Raw genomic sequence first — 23,447 nt, forward strand, 5'->3', positions numbered from 1 at the left:
GGTGCATATTTAGTATTTTTGTCAATGATAATTAGTAACTAACTGGAGAGTTACATTTAAAAGACACAATATGTTATACCTTATAACATAAAATCATTGACTTTGCTGAATACATAAATGTGTGTCTAGAGGGGGCCCTTGCTAGATACTAAATTATAATATACAGTATATATACACTAATATGAGGCCGTTCTTAAGGTCTGGGTGGTTTTGCTATATCTATCACTTGAAATGAATTATTTTCTAACTAAAACATAACCAGGACATTAATGATATGATTTACAGACTGGGTGGTTTAAATGGCAACCACAGAGGTTCTATGTAATTTGCAAAGAAGAAATTACATTCTTTACAGGTATTTGTTTATTTATAAAATCTAGTTTGTATTTTGGGCAATAGTAAATAATAACGAATTTATGATTTTTAATAAAAAGACAAAGTGTGGTATACCTTCTAACATGGAATCAGTATCTTCTCTGAGTACAGAGATTTGTGGTTTCTCTCCAGGGATCACTTTTTTAGAGACTCCAACTAAATCAGAGATGAAAAGAATATTTTTATTTGGGTCATAAGTGTGTAAAATGATTTAATGAAACATTCGGATGATAGGTTGAGATGGGGATGATGTACCTTCTGTAGCGCAAGCAGCTTCTCTATTACTTTTAGAAACTTTGGGCTTTTCTTCAGACACAATTCTTTTAGAAACATCTAACATTTGAAATATATTGATATAATGTTAGTATGTGATGAGGGACTAGGGAAATGTAAATTATTGAATAGCTAATATGAAGGATGACTTATGTAATATTGAGTTACCTTCCAGAGGGGAAGGAGTTCCTTTTTTAGGAACTTCTACATCAATATTAGGTTGTTCTTCAGGTCCAGATGGTTTTGCCATATCTGTCAATCAAAATGAGTTATTTTCTAACTAAACCATAACTAGGATATTAATTATATCATTTACAGACTTGATGGTTTTAAATGACCACCAATGATTGTGATTTGTGGGTTTTAATTAAAATACAAAGTGTGGTATAACTTTCACAATTGAATCAGTATCCTCTATGAGTGAGATCTGTGGCTTATATCCAGGAATAATTTTTCTAGAGGCTCCAACTAAATCAGAGATTAAAATAATATGTTTTATTTGGGTTGTGAGTGTGTTATATGATTTAATGTATTTCTGGGGGGGATAAGGTTGAGATGGTAATGATGTACCTTGTGTGGAAGAAGGAACATCTCTTTTACTTTTAGGAACTTTGGGCTTTTCTTCAGATACCATTCTTTTGGGGACATCTTAAAACACATTTTAAATATATTGATAACATATTAGTAAGTGATTGGGAAATAGAGAATGTAAATGAATAACTAATGAGTATGAATGATGACTTATGTAATACTATGTTACCTTCTGAAGAGTAAAGAGCTCCTTCTTTAAGTGCACCAATAGGAGGCCTTTCTTCAGGTCTGGATTTAGCTATATCTGTCAATTGAAATGAATTCCTTTCATACTATAAAATAACTGGGATATTAATGATATGATTGACAGACTGGATGGTTTAAATGTTACTATGTAACTTTCAAAGAGGAAAGAAAGTTTCTTTACAGTTATTTGTTTGCTTAAAAAAATCTTCCTGATATTTGCTATTATGATAACTAATAACTAATTGACTGTGAGTTTTATTTAGAAGACAAAGTATGGTATACCTTCTAACATGGAATAGAGACTAATTCAGTGATTAAAATTATATTTTTGTTTGGATTTTTGTTTGGATTATCAGTGTAGTTATAGTTTTAATGAAGTGTTGGGATGATAAGGTTGAGATGGTACTGGTGTTCCATCTGTAGAGGAAGTAAATTCTCTCTTACTTTTAATGACATCTAAAATAAAAAAATAAAACATATTTTATATTCATAAATATATTGATGCAGTATTAGTATGTGATCTGCAAATAGGAAATGTAAATGAATGACTAATATAAATAATAACTTATGTTATAGTGAGTTACTTTCCAGAAAGGAAAGGGATCCTTCTTTAAGTGCACCAAATGTGACCTTAGTTCAGTACTTGGTGTTTTTAGTAAATCTGTCAATTCAAATGTATTATTTTTTTAACCAATTCCCGACCGGTGCACGACGATGTATGTCGGCAGAATGGCACGGGCAGGCACATTGGCGTAAAGGTACATCCATTTCTATATGCCACCCTGCCATCGCATGCGTGCCGCCGGCGGCGTGCTCGCATGCCAGTCGGTACCCCCGTGAGTCCAGTTGTGGGTCCCGCTGACTCGATCGACACGGGGATACCTGCGATCATCTCATGGGGAGGCTGAATGGGGAGATGCCGTTGTAAACAGCATCTCCCTGTTCTGCCTAGCAGAACAAGCAACAAGTAAGAAATACAAGTATTTCATTCATTCATTCATTCAACAAGTGACACTGATCTCTGCTCCATGTGATTGGAGCAGAGATCAGTGTTCACTAACACAAAGCCCAGCACCCCACAGTTAGTAACACACCCCTAGGAACACTTAACCCCTACACTGCCACCCCTGGTTAACCCCTTCACTGCCAGTGTCATTTACACTGGAATCAGTGCATTTGTATAGCACTGATTGCTGTATAAATGACAATGGTCCCAAAAACGTGTCAAAAATGTCGGATGTGTCCACCATAATGTCGCAGTCACAATAAAAATCGCTGATCACTGCCATTACTAGTAAAAAAAAATATTAATAAAAATGCCATAAAACTATCCCCTATTTTGTAAACGCTATAACTTTTGTGCAAACCAATCAATAATCGCTTATTGTGTTTTTTTTACCATAAAAATGTAGAAGAATACATCTCGGCCTAAACTGAGGGAAAAAATGTTTTTTATATATATTTTTGGGGGATATTTATTATATCAAAAACTAAAACATAATGTGTTTTTTTCAAAATTGTCGTTCTATTTTTGTTTATAGCGCAAAAAATAAAAACCGTAGGGGTGATCAAATGTCACCAAAAGAAAGCTCTATTTGTGGGAAAAAAAGGACTTCAATTTTGTTTGGGAGCCACGTCGCACGACCACGCAATTGTCAGTTAAAACGACGCAGTGCCGAATCGCAAAAAGTGGTCTGGTTTTAAGCCAGAAAAATGGTCCGGTCTGAAAGTGGTTAATCATAGCACAAATGGAAAATCAGTGATGTCATTAAAAGCCTGGTTGGTTTTAAAGTGAACTATGAGTCACTATATATCTTTCAAAAGAAGGCTGCTTCAGAAACTGTGGCAAGTATTTTTTGGCAATAGTAATTAAAAACTGGTGAGTTTCAATTAAAAGACAAAATGTGGTATACCATTAACTTGGTATCAGTATCTCTGATGAATACAGAGATTTGTGGCTCTTCTACAGGGATACATTTTCTAGGAACTCTAACTAAGTAAGAGATTGAAATAATATTGTTATTTTGGTTATGAGTAAATGATTTAATTATTTAATGGAGAGTTGAGATAGTATGGTAAAAAATACCTTCTGCAGATGAAAGGACTTCTCTCGTACTTTTAGGAAAATTGAGCATTATTTTAGAAATATTTAACATTTTAAATATATTAATATGTTATTAGATTTGATTGGGAAATAGAAAATGCAAATGAACAACTAACTTTGACTTGTGTGGTAATGAGTTATCTTCCAGAGAGGAAGGGGTTTCTTCTTTAGATACACTAATATGAAGCATATTTGTTTATCAGAACAACTAAAATGATTGATATGATCCATAACCTGGAGAGCTTTAGTGATAAATATGGAATGAATATATAACTTATAGAAAAAAGGAAAATATACATTCATTTCCAGATGTTGGTTGCTTTAGCAAATCTGGCAAATATTTATGGCAATTGTCATTAGTAACTGACTGCAGAATTTCTGTTAAAAGACAAAGTATGCTGAACCTTCTAACTTGGAATCAATATCTTCAATGAGTACATTGATTTGTGGCTTCTCTCCGACAATCTAGGGACTCCAACTAAATCATAGATTAAAATAATATTTTTTTATTTGGGTTGTGAGTGTGTAATATGATTTAATATGTGTTTGGTATGTGATGATCAAAATGGTCATGATGTACATTCTGCAGAGGAAGAAACGAACATAGGATTTTCTCTAGATTGCATTTGTTTCTGGCCTACTAACAATATAAATATATTCAGACATCATTAGCATTTGATCTGGAAATAGGCAGTGTGAATTAATGACCAATAAGATTGATGTTGAACAAGACAATGTTACCCCAGAGATTAATGTATTGGCTTAGATACACCAATATGAGGATATATACGGCTATACCCATATTCCCTGCATCCAATTCACATGCCAGGAGAGTGTGATTGACTCTCAATGGAACTGGTTCACACATCTCCGGGACGGGCATAAAGTACACTGCAAAAGAGTCCTGTGTATCTTTGGCTCAGTTTCAGGTCTGAATTTGGCCAAAAATTCAGACCTAATTTGGACCTGAAACAGTGAACGGGGAAGCACCGGACCCCTGCTGCGAACCACGCTGCACACCGTGTTAACAGTGTTAAGCCTTAGCAACTTTCAGTTTTCCTTCATGCATTGGGAGAACTAACATTTTAGATATTATACTATATTTTATAGTATTAATATATGATCTGGAGTAATATAAATGAATGACTAATAGAAATGAAGCAGATATTACAATATTTCTATTTGGGTAATGAATTTATATTATGAATGAATAATGGATTTGGGTGATAACATCAAGATGTTGATGATATACCTTCTGTAAAGGAGGAGATTTCTCCCTTAGTTTTAACAACCTTCAGCTTTTCTTCAGGCACTGTTCCTTTAGGGACATCTAACATTTTTAAACATATTGATACAGTATTATTCTATGTTCTGGAATAATGGAAATGAATGACTAACAGGAATGAATCAGATATTACAATAAAATTACAAAATGGGTAAAGAATGTATAATATGATTTATTAATAGACTGGGATGATAACTTCAAGATGCTGATAATATACCTTTTGTAGAGGAAGACATTTCTCTGTTAGATTTAGCAACTTTAAGAATTTCTCCAGGCACAGGGACATCTAACATTATACATTTTTTGATATAGTATTATTATATGATCTGGAGTAATGTCAAGTAATTACTTATAGAAATGAAGCAAATATTAAAATTACATTTCTATTTGGGTAATGCGTATACAATATGATTCAATAATGACTGAGATGATAAACACCAAGATGCTAATGATATACCTTCTGTAGAGGAAAACAATTCTTTCTTAGTTTTAGCAACTTTCAACTTTTCTTCGGGCACTGTTCCTTTAGGGACATCTAACATTTTAAATATATTGATGTAGTATTATTGTATGATCTTGAGAAGTGGAAATGAATGACTAATGGAAATGAAGAATAGATAACAGTAATATTTCTATATGGGTAATGAGTTTATAATAATGGATTGGGATGATAACATCAAGATACTGATGATATACCTTCTGTAAGAGAATACGTTTTTCTCTTAGTTTTAGCAACCTTCAACTTTTCTTCAGACAAGGTTCCTTTAGGAACATCTAACATTTAAAATATATTGATATAGCAATTATTATATGATCTGGAGTAATGGGAATGAACAATTACTTTCTACTTTCATCTTTTCTTTGGGCACAGGGACATCTAACATTGTATTGATATAGTATTATTTTATGGTCTGGAGTAATGTAACTGAATGGCAATAGAAATGAAGCAGATATTACAATGATATTTCTATTTGGGCAATGAGTTTATAATATGGTTTGCTTATGGATTGGGATGATAACATTGCTGATGATATACCTTCTGTAGAGGAAGACATTTCTCTCTTAGTTTTAGCAACTTTTAGCTTTTCCTCAGACACTGTTCCTTTAGGGACGTCTAAAATATTAAATATATTGACATAGTATTATTGTATGATCTGGATTAATGGAAATTAATGACTACTAGAAATAAAGCAGATATTACAGTAATATTTCTATATTAGTAATGAGTTTAGATTATGATTCAATAATGGACAGGGAAGATACATCATTATTCTGATGATATACCTTCTGTAGAGGAAGAAATCTCTCTCTTAGTTGGAACAACTTTCAGCATTTCTTCAGGCGCTGTTCCTTTAGGGACATCTAACAGTTTAGATATATTAATGTAATATTATTATGTGATCTGGAGTAATGTAAATGAATGACTAATAGAAATGAAGCAGATATTACAATAATATTTATATTTTAGTAATGAATGTATAATATGGTTTAATAATGGATTGGAATGATAACATCAAGATACTGATGATATACCTTCTATAAAAGAAGAAGATTCTCTCTTAGGTTTAGCGACCTTCAGGTTTTCTTCAGACAGTGTTCTTTTAAGGATATCTAACATTTAAAATACGTTGATATAGCAATTATTATATGATCTGGAGTAATGGAAATGAACGACTACTTTCTACTTTTATATTTTCTTTTGGGCACAGGGACATCTCACATCTTATTGATATATTATTATTTTATGGTCTGGAGTAATGTAACCGAATGGCAATAGAAATGAAGCAGATATTACAATGATATATCTATTTGGGCAATGAGTTTATAATATGGTTTGCTCATGGATTGGGATGATAACATTGCTGATGATATACCTTCTGTAGAGGAAGACATTTCTCTGTTAGTTTTAGCAACTTTCAGTTTTTCCTCAGACACTGTTCCTTTAGGGACATCTAACATGTTAAATACATTGATATAGTATTATTGTATGATATGGAGTAATGGAAACTAATTACTAATAGAAATAAAGCAGATATTACAGTAATATTTCTATATTGGTAATGCTTTTAGATTGATTCAATAATGGACTGGGATGATACATCATTATTCTGATGATATACCTTCTGTAGAGGAAGAAATCTCTCTCTTAGTTGGAACAACTTTCAGCATTTCTTCAGGCGCTGTTCCTTTAGAGACATCTAACAGTTTAGATATATTAATGTAATATTATTATGTGATCTGGAGTAATGTAAATGGATGACTAATAGAAATGAAGCAGATATTACAATAGTGTTTCTATTTTGATAATGAATTGATAATATGGTTTAATAATGGATTGGGATGATAACATCAAGATACTGATGATATACCTTCTGTAACAGAAGAAGTTTCTCTCTTAGTTTTAGCAACCTTCAGCTTTTCTTCAGACAAGGTTCCTTTAGGAACATCTAACATTTAAAATATATTGATATAGCAATTATTATATGATCCGGAGCAATGGGAATGAATGACTACTTTCTACTTTCATCTTTTCTTTGGACACAGGGACATCTAACATCTTAATGATATAGTATTATTTTATGGTCTGGATTAATGTAACTGAATGGCAATAGAAATGAAGCAGATATTACAATGCTATTTATATTTGGGCAATGAGTTTTTAATATGGTTTGCTTATGGATTGGGATGATAACATTAAGTTGCTGATGATATACCTTCTGTAGAGGAAGACATTTCTCTCTTAGTTTTAGCAACTTTCGGCTTTTCCTCAGACACTGTTCCTTTTGGGACATCTAACATGTTAAATATATTGATATAGTAATATTGTATGATCTAGAGTAATGGAAATGAATGACTAATAGAAATAAAGCAGATATCACAGTAATATTTCTATATTGGTATTGAGTTTAGATTATGATTTAATAATGGACTGGGGTGATACATCATTATTCTGATGATACCCCTTCAGTAGAGGAAGAAATCTCTCTCTTAGTTGGAAAAACTTTCAGCTTTTCTTCAGGCACATCTGACAGTTTAGATATATTAATGTAATTTTAATATATGATCTGGAGTAATGTAAATGAATGAATAATAGAAATGAAGCAGATATTACAATACTATTTCTATTTTGGTAATGAGTTTATAATATGATTTAATAATGGATTGTTATGGTATAATAGCATCAAGATACTGATGAAATACCTTCTGTAGAGGTAGAAATCTCTCTCTTAGTTTTAACAACTTGCAGCTTTTCTTCAGGGAATGTTTTTTTTAGGGAAATCTAACATTTTAAAAATCATTATACACCTTTCAGAAATTCAAAAAATGTTTCTTTCTAGATGTTGGTTGTCTTACAATATCTGGCTATAAATATATGGTTTAATGATAAAACAATGGACATTTATTATTTTTAAGTTGCAAAAAAAAGTATTTGCTGTGCAGAGGATCATGTGACATATTACATTTTAGGATAGTATTATTTGGGTATTGACTATAAAAGTTTACCATTTTGAGTGTTGTAATGATGTTGGAAATGGAAATGATGTACCTTCATATTGGAAAACATTGCCACTTTTACATGTAACATGACCTTTGGAGATATTAACTACAACATTCAAAGCCATCCACAACACAAATATCTCCCAAAGTGTCCACTTAATTTCTCCCTACACCTCCTTCTTTCTGGCTCCTTCGTCATCTCCTCCCACACTTGCCTTCGGGACTTCTCTAGAACCTCTCCTATCCTCTAGTTATCTCCTACCATGTTGGCAATCCCTGAAAACACATCTATTAGGAGAAGCCTACCCTACCACCACCTAAAAACATTGACCATCACCATCAGCACATCCTCACAGCATTTTGCACCAATTTTCTCTCCCTTTTAGAATGTTCCATGAGCATGGTCCTCCTAATCTTTTTATATTGAACTGTATTGTTACTGTACTGTTTCCCTTATATTGCAAAGAGCTGTAAAAACTGTTGGTACTATCTAAATCCTGTATAATAATAATAATAATAGTAATAATAATAATATACCTTCCACATGTGAAGTAATTTCTCTCCTAGAAACTTGTGCTTTTTCTTTTGCTGTTGGCTTTTTTTGTACTTCTAGTCATGAAGATATTAGTATAACATTAGTATTGTTCGATGAACATAGAGTTTTACATAAACAATTATTGGAATGACAAGATAAGATTGTGAATATACCTTCTGCAGATACAGGCACTTCACCTTTGTGAACTGTAACCTGCTTTTTTTCTTCTGGTGGGATCCTTGTTGGAATTTCGAGTGCTTTAAAGATATTAGTAGTTTTGTTATTGACAAAACAGTAACAGATTCTGAGCATAACATACCTAATATACATCACTGGCTTTGCTAAGATGTTAGTTAAATACCTTTTTTAAGGACAGCTGCTTTCTTTTTATGAAGAGATTTGTATTCTTCTTCTACCAGATATTTATGGGACTCTTCTTGTTCTTTAAAATATAAATATTTGTTTTTAAATAGATTTTTATAGAACTTTTAGCTTTTAAATGAATTCTGCACTCATGTTTAACTGTGGACATACCTGTCATCCCCCGTATATATTTACTTTCAGGGACATGAGCAGGAATTTCTTCCTCTTCTTCCTCTGATATTTCAAGTTCTTAAAAAATATATTGATATTGATAAAAATCTTTCCTATATTAATTTTTATACTTGTTATTTATCTGAGCAAAAAGATAATGCTGGCACTTTCACAGCAGTTATGAAAAAGTAGCATATTTTCTATATTTGCGCCTTTGTTTTACTACATAAGAGCGGTAATAAAGTTTTTTTTTATTACAATATAGACAGCAACAATAGATGGGCATGTAACCGGTCCCATTATATAAATATTTACTTGGGTTTAAAATCACAGATCATATACCTGTCACTGAAGGGATTACTTCTCTTATGTAATCTGTAACTGTTTTTTGCTTTTCGTGTATAGGCTTCTTAGGAATTCCAGTGGGCACTTAAAAGATATTAGTGTTGTTTAGCAATTTCTGAATATTAGTGTACAGTCACATCCATAAAAACTCTTCAATAACTAAAATACCTTCAAGACTTGGCTTTACATCTTTAGCAGACCTTGTAAAAATGTTCTCTTCAGAGGTAAGCTTCTCAGGCACCTCAGAAACTTTAAAGATATTAGTATTAGCCCAAAACCTAGTGTGTGCTCTCAACAATAGCAACACATAAAAGCACAGGATATAATCTACCTTCCAAATGCTGGACTACTTCCTTTTTGGTAATAACACTTGGGAGTTTTTCTTCTTTGTGGATCTCTGCCATTTAAAAGAATATTAGCACCGATTTAGATAATCAAAAATGATGATCTGTTAATTTAAATCTAGATACCATTTTATTACTTAACATCTAGATGCCATGATAATAATGATATATCTATAATAGATATACCTCCAACAGTGTGCATTGCTTCTTTCTTAGACTTCAGAACTTTCTTCTCTGGAACCCTTATCTCTGGAGCCTCAGGAACTTTAAAATATTAGCAGCCAGTTAGCTTAGGTTCTCAGCTATCTTATCATAAACATAATATTTTAAAAAATCTTCTACCTTTAGCTTGCTGGACTGCTACTTTTTTGTCAGCAACTCTTGAAAACCTTTCTTCTGTCTTTTTAGGGATCTCTGTCACTTGAAAAATATTAGCATTGCTTTAAATAAATATGCATTCGTTTTAAATAAATGTTAAATATCAGCAAAGGATATACCTCGAGGGGCAGGAACAACTTTGCTAGTAAGTGGTATAGTTGTTTTTTCTTTTTGGGTCACACTCGGAAATATATCTTCTGTTTTAAAACAGATACAATTTACTAAATATATTAAATGTAACAACTCATTTCAACCATAAAAACAATGTTGGTGTTTTTATTCTGTACCTTCAATTGAAAGTAACACTGGTTTTGGGTGTGTTACAGTAGTCAATTTCTCTTCTAATCTTTGTGGGACATCTATTACATGTAAGAATTAAATATAGTTACTATCTGTCTAATAAATAATGCTGGCCTCTAATGTAAGAATTTGTAAATAGGATTTACATTCAGCTGCTAAAACTGTTTTTCTTTCAGATACTGATATAACTTCTTCGTCCTCTTTTCCAATAGCTTTTTTGTATGTCTCAACTTTAAAGATATTAGTCATATTTAAATTCTATTAGGTATCTGATTAATGTAAAAATTTACAAACCAAATCTAGAGAATAAACTGTATACCTTTTAAAGGAGGCACAACCTTTTTAGGAAGTATATGTGGACCTTTCTGTTCTTGAGTAGTTTCCTGCAAGGTCCTGGGCACTTTTAAGATATTAGTATAGCTTTAACATCAACTCTCAGAACATTGAAAAATCACATACACATATATTGATGATATAAGAATAAACACTTAATTACCTTGAGCTGGAGAAACTAATTCTTTTTTAGGAAGAGTACGTCGCAGTTTTTCTTCTTGGATATGTTCTTAAGGGATCAAGATATTAGTAAGACTTTGAGAACAAAACACTTAATACACAAACAACTATAGTAAGACACAAAACAATTATTAAACAAACTTTAGGACACATACAGTATAGAATGAACAACACGAAAGAATATTTGACCGGGAAGAATATTTATAATACCTTCGATTGGAGGAATTGTTTCTTTTTTAGGAATTTTATGAGGCACGTTCTCCTCAGGAAGCAGCTGTTGATGGATCTCAGGTACTTTAAAGATATTAGTATGAAGACATTTGAGAGAGCAATGACACACATAAAACAAAAATACAACATTCACATACAGTATATGACACATACATGACACAAGAAAGATTTTATACCTTTCTTTGGTGGAATATGTTTCTTCTCCACAAGAGTAGGCGATACTTCTCTTTCTTCAATAACTTGGGTCACTTCTTCCACCACTTTAAACATATTATTTTTTTTAAGATATTTGTAACATTACATAAACAAAAAACATGTATACGTTGAAAGCACACCTGCCAGCAAGAAACATATCTAATGTGTGCATCAAATATTTAGCACATGGTTTAAGCAGCTAGTGTGGCAAGGATTGGTAACTACCTTCTACAGGAGTGATTACTTCTTTTATATGGACAAATGCAGGTGGTTTCTCTAACTCCACAGTTCCTGGCATTTCAGCCACTTACAAGAAATGTGAATGTTGTAGTGGTTATTTATAACTGCTAAAATGTTTTAAAATACTAATAAACTAAATGAACACTGCTATGTTGTACCTTTTAGTGGCAGAGTAGTCTCCATCATGGGAGCAGGTATTGGTTCCACTGAGACCATTTTCTTTGGTAATTCTGCTATTTTAGGAGAGAAACAGGAAGACTGATCTATAGATCTTGTCAATATTTTTTTTATATAGCCTAAGTAGGGAATTAATGAGAACAATTGAGGGGAAAGTTCCTCTCATTATACTCATATAGCCATAGAAAGTTGGATACTATTGTGCTTTTATACTATATATATCATATATATGTATGTCACTATTTCAGGACACTAGAGGGAATTATAGGATAAATATAAAATAAAAATAAAAAGTTAGGTAGTAAAGTACCTTTAGGTGGAGGTGGTGGAACAGAAGGAACCTCTTTCTTAGAAATAGGAGTAGGTATTTTCTGCTCAGGAGCAACTTTAGGGGGAGCTTCTGCCACTTTTAAGATAGTATAATCATATTAGTAAGTAAGTTAATTTTACACTGCATAGGATGTCTATTGTAAAATACAAACAAACAGTGTATAAGAAGACAATTACAAAAAATACCTTTGGCTGCTGGTGCTTCCCTTTTAAAGGGTTTAAGCATCACCTTTTCTTCAGGAACAGGCACTTTAAAAATATTAGCAATATATCAATATTTTCTTTTTCAAACACAAATACACACAAGACAAATATGTGTAGTTGTTGTGTACCTTCTACTGGCTTTGGTTTCTTTTGAATAGGTGGAGCTTTTTCCTCAAGAGTGGGCATCTTTGGTGGCTCTGGCACTAAAAATATTGTGTATATTTTACTAGCTAGTAAGTGACACCTTCTTTGTTGAGAATATATCATTATATACTAAATGGATCAGTAAGGTGAATATACGAAAAGGGAAATGTTAACACTGAAATTATTTATAAAGTGAAGTTACTGTCTGTGCAGATCCACTGGTCCTCTAAGAGCTAGGAGGAGCCCTTAGCTCTCATTGGTAGTTTTGTCAATAATATATAAAATGTATCTACTGTATATATATATATATATATATATATATATATATATATATATATATATATATATAAAATTTATATTATTAATACTATAAACTGTAACTACACATATTAATATAATATAATATAAATAGCTTATTAGCAGTTTCTTCAGAAAATAACTTTTTAGTTACTGTGGGTAGTATCTAGTCAAGAATAAAGATACAAAGAATGCTATATTGTACTCTCCTACATATCATCTGCTGTTGATGCATAAAGACAGACACCACTGAAATGAGACAAACGTACAGAGAATTTGAAGATTTTAGTAACACAGAGTCTAAAGATATCTCTGGGTTAATATCTTTGGTTACTGGAATCTTTCTAGGTAACTGAGTAATCTCTTCCACCTCTTGTGACACAGTCTTCGGTACTTCAAACACTTTAAATATATTGTGCTCATTTAGAAAGTGTAATTTAATTTTGCAATCAGCATAAAGATGTTTTAAGAAGTGTTTTGTATTACTTGATTAATGTGTTAAGCACTTTAATTTCAAGTGAGTGCTATTTTACATTCAGTTTGAAATACAGTACACCATCAATCAGGGATTTGGTTCTACTGAATACATACCCTGAGAGGTACTTCTGTATATGAATGGCAAATAAAATAAAATAAATCCAATATTTAATCATAGTACTGAATTTGTCACAAAAGTGCACATATAATGTATCCCAAATCTAAGATAAATAAAATATAAATATCTGTAAAATCTGATCTTGAAGGTGTAGGCTTTCTTTTAATACCTTTAGGGGTTGGTGCTTGTGGGACAACCTTTGGTGCTTTTTCTTCAGGAATAATCTTCTTAGGTGCTTCCGGCACTTTAAAGAACATTAGACTCTGTTTAATGATAGCTAACATATTTCACAGTGACAGACTAAGAATTTAATCACAAAACAAGGAAAAGATGACACAAATAAAAAATAAAACTACATAAAAAACACTAAACTAATGTGAACCACTCAAAAGAAGATGCTAAGATGTAACATGCGTATAAGGTAAGTGAACTTAAGAAAATAGTTTGAAATAACAAAAGATATTAAAGAAAGACAAACGGACAAGTACTTTCTCTACCTTTAACTGGAGGTGCTTCCTCTTTTTTAGGAATGACCTCTTGTCCCTTCTCTTCTAGGACCGGCCTCTTACGTGGCTCTGGCACTTTTAAATATTTTAGATATTTTAAGGTATGGTAGAATGATGCACACATATCATTATTAATAACTACAGAAATAAACATACACAGATAAAAATGACAATGACTCTCTTTTTACATAAGCTATGGACAATAAAAAAAGTCGAGGTATACCTTTGGGAGGTGCAACCTCTTCTTTTTTAGGGGTAGGTACTGGTACTTTTTCTTCAGGTACAGGCCTCTTTCTCAGTTCAGGGACTTTAAAAACAATTATTGACTTAGCAGAAAGACCAACACAAAAGGCAACACACAGATACAATTCTTAGAAAGTAAACAAATAAAAACTTCAAGAGGAACTAAGGAATAAAAATATAACAGTAGTGCCATGGAAACATAAAATTATTATAACTATATTCCTTGTTAATGCCATTTATATGCATTTATATGCAAAGGGCACAAAAAAAAAGATAAAAGGAGCAGGTCACTTTGTAGAAAATAAAATATGTAGTATACGTAAAATATATACTGTATTAAAGCTTTTAACACAGCATAATAACTTTTGATATTTGACAAGTTATATACTTTTGATTAGTGTAGCTTTTATTGAAGCTTTCAGCCTCAGAACCTGCACTTTGCTATTAGTTTAAAGATGCAGGCTTCAAATAATGTTTTTGTATTAACTTAAATATTATCATATTAGGAAGAATTACAAATATGACGTAATACATAGAAACAATAATATAAACGTAACAATACAAACAAATATACTGTAATGAGAGCGGTTTCAGAGTAGGACCAGCAAGTTGTAAAGTACCTTTGGCTGGAGGAGCTTCCTCTTTCTTAGCAACAGGAACTGGTACTTTCTCGCCTACTTTTTTGACCACTTGGGGGGCTTTAAAAAAAATCAAACTTTTTTGTAAGAATGACTAAAAAAGACTGTGGCAAGAACATTATCAAGACATTTATTACACAAAACACTCAATCAATAATAACATTACAGAAAGCACTAAATAGCACGGAAGAATAATAGGGGGTGGATAGTTTAGTAGTTAGAGCTAAGTTTTATTCATTAGCACTGTCTGGAAATTGTAATTTTTTTAAAGATCGTTAGGATATTAAAGAAATAGAAAATAGACATACTAATACAAACACAAACACTGTACATAAAGATAAAAGAGGACATGAATAAAAAACACAAAAAGGAAGTGAAGCAAAGATAATCCTTTATGACAAATAGTCTACCTTGGGGAGATGGTACTTCTTTTTTAGGAACTAATTTTTCTTCAGGAACAGTTTTCTTTGGTATGTCTGGGACTTTAAGAACATAATTTGGTTTTTAGGAATATGTATAAACTATAGTAAAGTACCAAGTAAGATTATAAATAATTGTACCTTTAGGAGCTGCAACCTCTTTTTTGGGCACAGGTGAAGGAACCTTTTCTTCAGGGATTGCTCTCTTATGTACGTCTGGTACTTTAAAAATACAGCATAATGATTGGCTACTTAGATCTATAATAAGGGTAATAACTGCATACTAGACTACACAGCTTCCAGTACAACTGGTTGTTGTTTTTTTTAGTAATATACCTTTGCTTGGAGGAGCCTCTTCCTTCTTTGCAGTAGGAGTTGGAAGCTTTTCTTCAGGCATAGATATCTTTGGTTTTTCAGGCACTTTAAAGATAAATTATTTTTGTTGGTTTTTGCAATAGATGGATTCAAAAAGTAATTGACAACGACACATCACAAAAAAAACACATAAAAAACAAGAGTATACCAACAAGGATTTCAATTAATAAGGAAAGCATGGACATATACAGTAAGCTTTTTGTGGAACTGTATGTAAACATTAAAATAAATAAAAATATAACTATATATAGTGATAAAACCCATATACAGTATCTCACAAAAGTGAGTACACCCCTCACATTTTTGTAAATATTTTATTATATCTCATGTGACAACACTGAAGAAATTACACTTTGCTACAATGTAAAGTAGTGAGTGTAAAGCTTGTATAACAGTATAAATTTGCTGTCCCCTCAAAATAACTTAACACACAGTCATTAATATCTAAACCACTGGCAACAAAAGTGAGTACACCTCTAAGTGAAAATGTCCAAATTGGGACCAAAGTGTCAATATTTTGTGTGGCCATCATTATTTTCCAGCACTGCCTTAACCCTCTTGGGCATGGAGTTCACCAGAGCTTAGCAGGTTGCCACTGGAGTCCTCTTCCACTCCTCCATGATGATATCACAGAGCTGGTGGATGTTAGAAACCTTGCGCTCATCCTCCTTTTGTTTGAAGATGCCCCACAGATGCTCAATAGGGTTAAGGTCTGGAGACATGCGTGGCCAGTCCATCACCTTTACCCTCAGCTTCCTTAGCAAGGCAGTGGTCATCTTGGGGTGTGATTGGGGTTGTTAGCATGTTGAAATAAAGCCCTGCCACCTAGTCTCTGATGGGCGGGGATCATGTTCTGCTTCAGTATGTCACAGTACATGTTGGCATTCATGGTTCCCTCAATGAACTGTAGCTCCCCAGTGCCGGTAGCACTCATGAAGCCCCAGACCATTTCACTCCCACCACCATGCTTGACTCTAGGCAAGACACACTTGTCTTTGTACTCCTCACCTGGTTACCACCCCACACGCTTGATACCACATGACACATTACACCGGGGAGGGAAAATTGCTAATTTTCCCAATTTGGACATTTTCACTTAGGGGTGTACTCACTTTTGTTGCCAGCGGTTTAGACATTAATGGCTGTGTGTTGATTTATTTTGAAGGGACAGCAAATTTACACTGTTGTACAAGCTGTACACTCAGTATAATTTCTTCAGTGTTGTCACATGAAAAGATATAATAAAATATTTACAAAAATGTGAGAGGTGTACTCACTTTTGTGAGATACTGTATAGCAATAGTGATCAATTAGGCTTATACAAGTTTTATTGAAAGTGTAAAGGCAGCTAAAAATTTTGTTTAGCTTGAGCAATACATGGCTAGAACTGTTGTCATGATTTTTATTTGATATCTCTGTCCCATTGGTGTGTTCGCCCATTGTTTCATGTCCTACTGTCACCTTTGTAAGAAAAATCTCCAGCGAGAACACAGATGGCAATAAAAAGTTGTTAGGGGTTCAAGCCTTTCCCTATCCTACTGTATTTCCCCCGAAAATAAGCCCTACTGTGATTTTCAGGGAGGGCTGCAATATAAGCCCTACCCAGAAAATAAGCCCTAGTTTAAAGTGGTTGTAAAATCCTAGAATGCACTGTATTACAGTATTTTATAAACTGTGTATGTTTCTGTAATCTATTTGTAATAAATACCTTCCTTATAGCTCTGCTCAGAGCTCAGCTGACCTCCCGCTGCTCTCCTCCTCTTCTCCAGCTGTCAGCGGGGGATCTCGCCCCCCGCAGTGCTGAGAGCGGGGAAGAGAGATCCAGTGGGTCACAAAAGCCCCGTGCAGCGCTATAGGAAGGTATTTATCACACATAGATTGCAGAAACATACACAGTTTGCATTATATAATATTGTAATGCAGTGCATTCTAGGATTTTACAAGCACTGTTACTCAGTTCCACTGGCCACTGGGGATTTCTGACAGGCAGGGAGGGAAAGGGAGAGAGAAGACAGCACATGACAAAAATTAACCTCTTCAACCCTGGAAAATGTTACCCCCTTCTTGACCAAAGCACTTTTTGCGATTCGGCACTGCATCGCTTTAACTGGCAATTGCAATTTTTATGCACTATAAACAAAAAAAGCATCAATTTTTTAAAAAACGTTTTGCTATAATAAATGTCCCTATTTTTTTTTACATTTTCCTCAGTTTAGACCGATATGTATTCTTCTACATACTTTTGGTTAAAAAAATTGCAATAAGCCTATATTGATTGGTTTGCGTAAAAGTTATAGCATCTACAAAATAAGGGACTGCAACATTATGGTGGACACATTTTTTTAACACATTTTGAACACATTTTTAGGACCATTGGCATTTATACAGCGATCAGTGCTATAAAAATGCATTGATTACTGTAAAAATGTCACTGTCAGGGCAGGGGTTAACACTAGGGGATGATCAAGGGGTTAATTGTGTTCCCTAGTGTGTGTTCTAAATGAAGGGGGAGGGGACTGTGTAGGGGAGATGACAGACGCTGTTCATACTCTGTGAATGGACACAGCAGGAGCCAATCAGCAGATCGTCCGGGACACGAGCAGAACGGTGGTCTGCCTATGTAAACTAGACAGATTGCCATTCTGTCAAAGGGGAAAGTACTGATCATGTGTTTCTGCAAAGCAGGAACATTGATCTTTGCCTTCCCTTAGTCAAAACACCTCCCACACAGTGAGTAAGCACAACCTAGGCATACATTTAACCCTTTGATCATCCCTGAGGTTAACCCCTTCCCTGCCAGTGTCATTAGTACAGTGACAGTGCATTTTTTGTACTGATCATTGTTTTAACATCACTGGCCCTCAAAAGTGTCAAAAGTCTCACTTAATGTCTGATTTGTCCACCATAATGCCGCAGTCCCACTATAAGTTGCTAATTTCCCCATTACTACTAAAATATAAATAAATAAAATACCATAAATATATCCCATAGTTTGTAGATGCTATAAAGTTTGCAAACCAATCAATATACACTTTTTGTTTTACCAAAAATATGTAGCAGAATGCATATTGGCCTAAATTTATGAAGATTTTTTTTTATTGGATGTGTTTTATAGCAAAAAATATAGAATTTCCAAATTTTTGGTCTTTTTTTGTCTATAGCGCAAAAAATACCACCAAAAGAAAGCTCTATTTGAGGACATACATTTTATTTGGGTACAGCGTCTCATGACCATTTGTCAGTTAAAGTAACGCAGTGCCGTATCGCAAAAAAATGGTCTGGTCATGAAGGGGGGTAAACCTTCCGAAGCTGAAGTGGTAAACTAGTAAACTAGTGATTACACTGTCACCAGCACAGGAAGTGAGGAAATATCTACCAAATGGGGACACAGAAAGCAATAAAAACAAGGGTTCTTACCATTCCCAAAATTCTGGCTATAGGTATGCTTTAGTAGAGTAATACATATTGCACCATATGTAAATGTACAGTGTATACCCATACTTGAAGTAAACCTCAGAAAGACTCTGTTAGAAGATTTGGAAAATGGTGTAAATTACCCTTTTCTTCCTACCATGCTTTAGAAGATCAGAGGCTGCAAATGCTTGACTCTGCCACTGCAATCCCATTTATGCCACCTTTATGACACTCTGCCCTGCAGCATTTTGAATTAAGTAATCAATACATATTTCCTGGTCAACAGTACAATAAGCGCAGTGTCAAATTTGTGCAGGAGCAGTGAGTTTTTACAGCCTCAAATCCTCCGCAGGCCACCAGGTAGGTAAAGTAATTTACACGTATTTCCCCTAAATTGAAGTCTGCTAGGAGTTCTTATTTAAAATTTGGCAAAATGATAGGCTGAAAAAGTAATTTTTTACTTATTATTTTAGCCAAACCATCAAGAAATCACTGCTACCTTTACTTTTGTACACAACACATAACATACTATCTATAAAGCAAATACATAAAGCCTTTTTGGATGTAATGACAGCATTTATTGCAGTGCTATCACCGTTATTAGCATCTACTTCAGAAAGCTTTGGGACAGAAAGGACATCCATATGAGCCTGGTATAGCCTAGAGCAGTGATGGCGAACCTTGGCACCCCAGATGTTTTGGCACTGCATTTCCCATGATGCTCCACTACACTGCAGAGTGCCAGAGCATCATGGCAAATGTAGATCCAAAACATCTGGAGTGCCAAGGTTCGCCATTACTGGCCTAGGGGGAGTTCATAGTACATTCACTCTAAGATGCCATCACAGTTTTGCTCATTCTGGGTTACAAAGTGTCTACATATACCAGGTACATTTGATCTTATAAGGACCACCTTATAAGGACCACTTATGCACAAAAACAATCCACGATGCTGAATTGCTCAGCATTTGGATATGCACTTTTGAAATGTTCTTTTAGGAGCTCAGTGAACTGCACTATTATGACTATGAAGTCTCTTGTAGCTAACATATTTGTCAGATTAGTAACGTGCATAAGGAGCATTCTTAAATCGTTACCATACAGCATTGACTAGAAAAACATTTAGCCTATTTGCACTTTTAGCCAAAGCTATATCAAAGAAAAAAAATGATAGACTAAAATGTAATCTTTACTGAGTGCTCTTATAAATCATTTTAGAAAGAATGTTAAGCTAACCTCTTGTTCTACAATTGCTGAAGACCAAAGAACCAATTTTTCAAATAAAATTAAGAATTTTAGAGAATCTGACACACATGCCCTGCACCAAAATTCTAAACTGATGACCTTTTCTTAATAATAAAATTTTTCTACAAATAGACCTATAACATGTAAACATAAATATACATTTAAACAGATAGTACACTATATAGATGTCTAGATAAGACAAGAATTTTCAGCAATATACCTTTTGCTGCTGGAACTTTAACTTTTGGTGCTTCCTCTGGTAGCCTCTCTCCAGGAACAGCTTTTTTAATGTCCTCGGAAACTTTAAAGATATTGTATAATTTAGACATTTAAGACATTTGTCTAAGAGAAGACAAACACAGAGAATGCGTTTTGCTAATTTTTTTGCCTTGAATACAGAGAACAAAATGGAATTAGTGATGAATATTGAAGTGTTTGAACACGGTAAGAGTTTCAGTGATATCACGGACAACACAGAACACAAAGATGGATGAAGATATGTAATGAGGACAATGCTGAGAAGACAAGATATTCTGCTGAAATCAAGACATATTATACCTTCAATATGAACTTCTTCTTTTTTAGACACAATAATAGTTTCCCTTCCTTTAATAACTGGTTTCTCAGGTTCTCCAGGCACTTTAAAGAGATTAGTTCACTTAAGACATTTAAAAATTTACATAGAGAATAGAACATACAACACCACAGAATAGAATATGAAACTTTGTTTCATAACCAAGTACTGCATGTGTCATGAATTTTATTATATTTGGGCGGTTATTTACAGCCAGTAATCACAAGGATGATAAAATGACATCTAAACAGTGGTATAGTGGTTATCACTCTCACCTAGCGGTACAAAGGGTCACTGATTTGAATCCCAACCACGACACTACCTGCCTGGAGTTTTCATGTTCTCCCTGTGCCTGCGTGGGTTTCCTCCGGGTATTCCGGTTTCCTCCCACACTCCAAAGACATGCAGGTAGGTTAATTGGCTTCTGTCCCAAATTGGCCCTAGTATATGAATGGGGACCTTGGATTGTTGGATCCTTGAGGGTAGGGACCAATGTGAGTGTGCAATGTACAGGGATAGGGACAATTGTAGACACTCACTCAGGTTGAACTGGATGGACTGGTGTTGTTATTCAACCTTACTAACTATGTAACTATGTACAAAATAGTACTAATAGATTAACAAATTTAATTAATAATATTACATGTAATAAAATATATATTAACAAAATAACTGAAATATTTTTAAGCCTAAAACACAGGCTATTAGAATAAATAAAAGAAGATGCTACCTGCTAAACAAAGCAAAATGAAAAGGGCCAAAAATGTGCAAGTGAATATACATAAAGCACAAGAAAAGTCCCAGTTTGTCCATGAAGCAGTTCATAAATTATTTTTAGGTGATTAAAAAAGAGCCCAAATTACTTAGTATCTAAACTAACAATAATTTTCTGAACTTCTCTGAACCTTAATGTGCATTTATCTAGATTCCAATTTTCTATAGTGGTCCCCACTTTGTTTTTCTTTTTTTGTTTGTTTTTTATCACTGTGGTATCCTTTATTTTTAATTTAAAAAGGCATTTCTAAATATCACATTATCGTTCTTTGCAGCTTTAATTACATTGCAACAAGCTCATGAGAAATTAAATTATCTCTTTTTTTTCTCCAGATAGCTGATTATGAATTATTAATTATTTATTTATATATTTAATTGATAATTATCTGTAAACACATTGTTTTAAATGTAGTAATACTACACATTTATTTTTACAAATATTTAAATGTATCTTTATATACCTTTAGCAAGTGGAACTTTTTTAGGCACTTCTACTTTTTTGAGAACAGGAGTGGGTGCTGGAGCAATTATCTCTCCTTCTGGTTAGTAAAAAGAAGGTAGATTTTATGCACTGACTTTCACAAACAGTAAACACACACAAAGATATACATTTAAATACATTAAGAAGACTGGACAACACATATGAAAGATTGCACATCATGAAATACCTTTTTCAAGAAAGACTTTTTCTTTTTTAGTGACAACGGTTGTTACTTTTTCGGCCGGAGTGACTACTTTAGGTTTTTCTGATTCTTTAAAAATATGATGCAGTTTCAGTACTAAAGGAAGATATACAAACACACACAACACACACACACGCACACACACACACACAGATAAAAGACTACAATGTAGACACAATTCAACGACAAATATAGTTTTAAAGCTAATCCATGTACCTTTAATTGGATGAACTTCTTTTTTACTTATAGTTACTTTCCTTTCAACAGCAACAGGTTTCTTTGGAACTTTAAAAGAGTAATTATATTGTTGTAAGAAAATTTTATATATGGTGCACCAATTTGAATATGTATATATTAAAGTGTATCTATATTTTTTATAAAGCAGGGAGGAGTTAGAACCTCTGTAAAATTCACAATGCTACCTCCCCTCTGGAATGTTTTCCTCTCTCTATTTGTCCTTAGAATTATTGTCATCAGGACTTTGAGCTGTAAATGTAACAAAAATACAAGGAAAATCTTCCAATGGAGACACTTGTTCCAGTGGGAAGTGTCCAAGAGAGGATTTAAATTTTTTTCAGAGACCATTCCTTACTTTTTGCCATGTATTCGTACAGGAAGTCAGGAAATAAAATGACAAAAAAATTAACTATTCCATACTCTACCCAAAAAATGGCTTTAAAGGCACTGTTATGTATATGTTTATGATTTAATATTTTTTTTCTAGGGGAATCATAAAATTATGGGCAGAGCTGTTTTTGATAGACACAGTGGGGTTGATTACTAAGATCTCTTTCACACTGGGGCATTTTTCAGGTGTTTTAGCGTTAAAAAAGCGCCTGTAAATCGCTTGAAAGAAGCCTCATCTGCAATTCCAATGTGAAAGCCTAAGTGCTTTAAGAGCC

General features: G+C 33.5%; 1 protein-coding gene across 1 annotated transcript in view; it reads right to left on the minus strand.

The window, feature by feature from the left end:
• Window positions 1-23,447, minus strand: part of TTN (titin) — a 337,354-nt gene that overhangs the window by 133,632 nt on the left and 180,275 nt on the right. The window contains exons 105-110 of the mRNA XM_077448105.1: window positions 20,735-20,815; window positions 15,817-15,900; window positions 15,622-15,702; window positions 15,472-15,543; window positions 15,044-15,121; window positions 14,404-14,487 (exon numbers count right to left, since the gene is read on the minus strand). Of these exons, the coding sequence (XP_077304231.1) occupies window positions 14,404-14,487; window positions 15,044-15,121; window positions 15,472-15,543; window positions 15,622-15,702; window positions 15,817-15,900; window positions 20,735-20,815 (480 nt within the window). The remainder of the gene's footprint in view (window positions 1-14,403; window positions 14,488-15,043; window positions 15,122-15,471; window positions 15,544-15,621; window positions 15,703-15,816; window positions 15,901-20,734; window positions 20,816-23,447) is intronic.

This window comes from Lithobates pipiens, unplaced genomic scaffold (genome assembly GCF_037356315.1).
Source record: "Lithobates pipiens isolate NorthernLeopardFrog02 unplaced genomic scaffold, aLitPip1_a1.2 Scaffold_22, whole genome shotgun sequence".
NCBI classification, from domain to species: Eukaryota; Metazoa; Chordata; class Amphibia; order Anura; family Ranidae; genus Lithobates; species Lithobates pipiens.